Source organism: Triticum dicoccoides, chromosome 5A (genome assembly GCF_002162155.2).
Source record: "Triticum dicoccoides isolate Atlit2015 ecotype Zavitan chromosome 5A, WEW_v2.0, whole genome shotgun sequence".
Lineage (NCBI taxonomy): Eukaryota > Viridiplantae > Streptophyta > Magnoliopsida > Poales > Poaceae > Triticum > Triticum dicoccoides.
In genome coordinates this window covers 654,925,695-654,929,794 of record NC_041388.1, presented here as the reverse complement: position 1 = coordinate 654,929,794, position 4,100 = coordinate 654,925,695, and the positions used below count along the sequence as shown (strand labels likewise).

Genomic DNA, 4,100 nt, shown 5'->3' with positions numbered 1-4,100 from the left:
GTTCTTCTCTTTGTGTTGCTTCCAGTGATCCCATCCTGACAATAGCATGCACGCTTGGTCGGGAGAGCAGGTGCCTCTGAAAGCCTGTCGTTCGAGATCCTACCCTGGAGAACGGCAATAAGGTTTTTGTGAGCGTCTCGGCGTGACTGCTCCCGTCTCCATCCGCCTCTGCTTCGACTACTTCCCCTGCATCGACCCCATGGCCGACGCCGCCACCACCAAGTCCAGGCGACGGAACTCTTTTTTTGGTTCATTTCACTGAGGCGTATTCAGCTACTCCGATTTATAGAGGAAGATGTCCTCCTATGGTACGCATGGATCCTGGACGGCTGATAACATCAAGAAAGCAATAGCATCTTTCTATGAAACCTTGTACATACATCATCCTTATTTGATGCTTTTGCCATTTTCAACCTCTTCTCATTGCTCATTTCTTCATAATTATTCCTCAAAAAATTGTTGATAAATTCATTTATTATCGAGATTGTGGTTGAGGTTTGCAATTAATATATCTGATCTGTTGATGGTGGCTTTACAGGAAAGGGCCTGAGCTGCTGTTTGGCTGCATCGCCCTCACCATGATGCTCACATACAAGTACAACGTGACGGGGAAGGGAATACTGGGATACAGATTCGACGAGGCGAGGAAGGAGAGGGAGGCCAGGGAGCAGCGGGACAAGGCGAGGAAGAAGAATATTGATATTTCTCTCTGCTAGCTGATCTCTTTGCACACCCCAAAACGTATGGGCATATGGCAGTTCTTATCTTGGGAACATCAGGAAGACCACACTCTGGGTCACAAACTGCCTATCATAAAGGCTTGCCAGCCCCTCTAGCTTGTATTTATTTTATTTTATTTCTTGTGGTCAGCATGCTTGTAGCACATCATTTCAAACATAACCAGCATTGCATAAAACACTTTCAGCCTCCAACTCGTTGCTGTCATTGCATATAAAGTGTTGCATCAAACATTTTTAGACCATTGATGTCATTGCATAGCAAGCAGCGCAATAAGCTACACCTTCTGTTCCTAAATACTTCATCTGTAAAGAAATATAAGAGTGTTTAGATCACTAGAGTAATGACTAGACACTCTTATATTTCTTTACAGAGAGAGTACTCTATAAGAACAGAATTGCCAAAACATCATATAATTAAAAACAGAATTGCCAAAACATCTTATATTTAAAAACAGAGGTGATACAAACCAGCACACAAAAACCATTTGCATAACCTCCATGACCGCCCCCTACTCCTCGTGTTCAATCACCTCCATGACGCTCAATCCCCACTGGGGCACTAGCTGGCAGTCGCTTGAACTGCAGCAAGAAGACCACAGGTGCTCAACACGCTACTGATAATATCCTCCCCTCATTCCATAGCAAAGCACAGGTACATTGCTAGACTAATATTATCACCACAGGATTTGACTTAAAAGACGATGACCATTAAGAGCTCATAACAGTATCACCACAGGATAATGTTATCAAGAGGCAGAGTTTCCAGTTCCTTACAGGGTCAGAATAAATTATGCACATGCAGTCTCACATAAGACATTACCGAAGGAAGTTCAGAGTTTTTTTTTCCAAGGTCAGCTCCAGGAGAGATAAATTTATGCGGAAGAAATGAGCGAGCAAACAGTCAATAGGCATCACAGACCGTTCTCTCTACTTCAGGCTCGGTAAAATGTGGCTTCAACTCAACTAGCCATGCTTCAAAAGGATGCTCTCTGCGACACCGCGGGCTATCGGGTGGTAGAACTCTTGGGCCTCCGAGAAGATCCTCTTGGCCAGCATCTTCTCCTCCTCCCCTGAGCACCGTGCCAGCGAGCTGTAGAGCGGGCGCAGGTACTTCATCCTTCCCACCTGCTTCAAGCATTTCTCCACCTCATTGAAGTAACACCTGCAGCCCGTGGGGATCGCTAGCTGGAGGAATGCGACTTTGACCTCGTAGTCACGGCTTTCTGACAGCTTGTACCGTTCATCAAGAGCAGTAACCTGGATAGAAACGACAAATGGCGATAAAAATCAGTTAAATCTTAAGTCACTTATCAGTTATGTAACTTCTATCAATATTTGTTTGGAAGCCAAGCTCTTGTCCACAGAATGACTACATAACAGTATAGTACACTATAACACTGAATACTTCGGTTTGCAGTAACTGAAAACCACATATAAATAAAACAATACTCTGAAAGAGAGTAACGAATTCCCTAGCCTGAACACACCTGAAAGTCTCAGTACTTTCTACATCTTGCTTTGTAGCTTAAGTCCATAGCTATCCATACTTTTTAATTAGATGCTCAAACGGGGGCTATGGACTCAATAAGTATTGAACCCAACATAGGCTTAAACACATGATCATGTGAACACATTGGGTACTGTGTAATCTATAAATGAAGTTTCCTAGCTAAAGAGGGTGGAACTTTGCTACTCCCTCCGTGACTTGAAACAACTGCTTCAGTATCAACAAATTGAGAAACTATTACTCCCTCCGGTCTCAATTAATTGACGCAACCTCTGTACAATGTAAAATGGACATTGTATAGAGTCCGCGTCATTTAATTCGGATCGGAGAGAGTATGTAGTTTTTCATGCTGCCACCCAACGATTCTAATAGAAAGCCAAGTTTTCATCACATTCATAATAGACTAAATATATGATGAGTAAGGGACTTCTCCAAAGTACCCTCAGCATAACTGATATTCGAGCTAGAAACTGTGTTGACAAGTCTACCCAACCCATTATAAATAAAACTAATAAGGAGAATCTGGTTCTAATATCATTCCAGAGTGAAAAGACAAAGGAATATATGCTTCTTCCACTAATTTCAATGTATTTAAAATCTGATGCTAATTTGATTTCCCTTGATGAATCAAAAGGCATGTGACTTGATCTGGACAACCGTTCTCACATGGACAACTATCTTATTTATTTGGCATTCAGCAGGACTGCATGATTTGACAACAAATAGGTTATCTCTTGTCCCAAAGGAGGAACAATCTATTCTAACTGGTCAAGTAACATACTATGACTTCTTCTTTACATAAGAAAATGCTTCAACAACTGACTTGGATGCATTTACTGTATATTGTCAAATTAACAAAGCATGTCTGATGGTGTTTTTCACTTTTATAAAGGAAGAGATAGAGTATTCGAAACTGGATGAAGTATCAAAACAGAGTATTGCCAATAATTCAAACCTGTGATGCTTCAACATCCGTGGGTAAATTTTCCAAGTAAAGCTCCCATTCTTGTCCACTCCAGTCTGCCACCTCCTCTTCACTTGGAATTTTTCCAGACTTAAACTCTGCAGCTAAGACACAAATCTTCTTATAGGTAGCTGATTCTGGCTCCATGGCATCCGGAGGGAGACCAGTACCGTTGATCCACTCATGAAGGTCAACTTGATTTTCAATCCCAGGTACATTGGCTTTCAGGAATTCAAGAAATGTCTCTGTATCTATTGATTGGAACTTGAAGTTGGCAATATACTTCTTGAGGAATTCATCGAATGCAGGTCGGCCAATCTAATACAATCAACAGGCATAACGCAGTACACAGTCACAGTTAGTCATCAAATTCTCACTGATTTCATCAGAGAATGGTGCAAATAAGTGTAAACCAAATCTTGTGTTATACCCACCTGGCGTTCGATGCGCCAAAGGAACTGGAAGCCTTTCTCATAGGGCACTTCTGAGTAAACATCATCAGGATCAATCCCAGCCATCTTCGGCTTCAGTTTGGTAAACTCCATGTTATCCTTAAACCTCTCCATCATTCTGTTCAACCCTCTCCATCCAATTCCGCTGTTTAAGGCCGCCCGCTCCTCACCTTGAACCACCTCGACAATCCTCCTCTCAGCATATGTTGTGAAACCCTGTATGCGGAAAAGATATTACCGTGACAGTTCTAGTTGAATGTGTGAATATCACTCGCAATTTTGGGGCAAAGCAGATGAGAAACTACTATACAATGAGTCCTGGTTGAATAAAATTGTAACGCAGTTGATTGATATTCCAACTAAAGTTAAACTGTTACAAGTATTTTACGAAGACATAACAGTACAAAATGTACCTAAGACAGATGGATAAGTTAATT

At 41.8% G+C, this 4,100-nt stretch overlaps 1 protein-coding gene across 1 annotated transcript in view; it reads right to left on the bottom strand.

The window, feature by feature from the left end:
* Positions 1 to 1,425: 1,425 nt before the first annotated feature.
* LOC119303794 (leucine aminopeptidase) overlaps positions 1,426 to 4,100 on the bottom strand; it is a 3,901-nt gene continuing 1,226 nt past the window's right edge. Inside the window, exons 2-4 of the mRNA XM_037580947.1 lie at positions 3,646 to 3,879; positions 3,203 to 3,529; positions 1,426 to 1,997 (exon numbers count right to left, since the gene is read on the bottom strand). Coding sequence (XP_037436844.1) covers positions 1,704 to 1,997; positions 3,203 to 3,529; positions 3,646 to 3,879 — 855 coding nt within the window. The 3' untranslated portion in view covers positions 1,426 to 1,703. The remainder of the gene's footprint in view (positions 1,998 to 3,202; positions 3,530 to 3,645; positions 3,880 to 4,100) is intronic.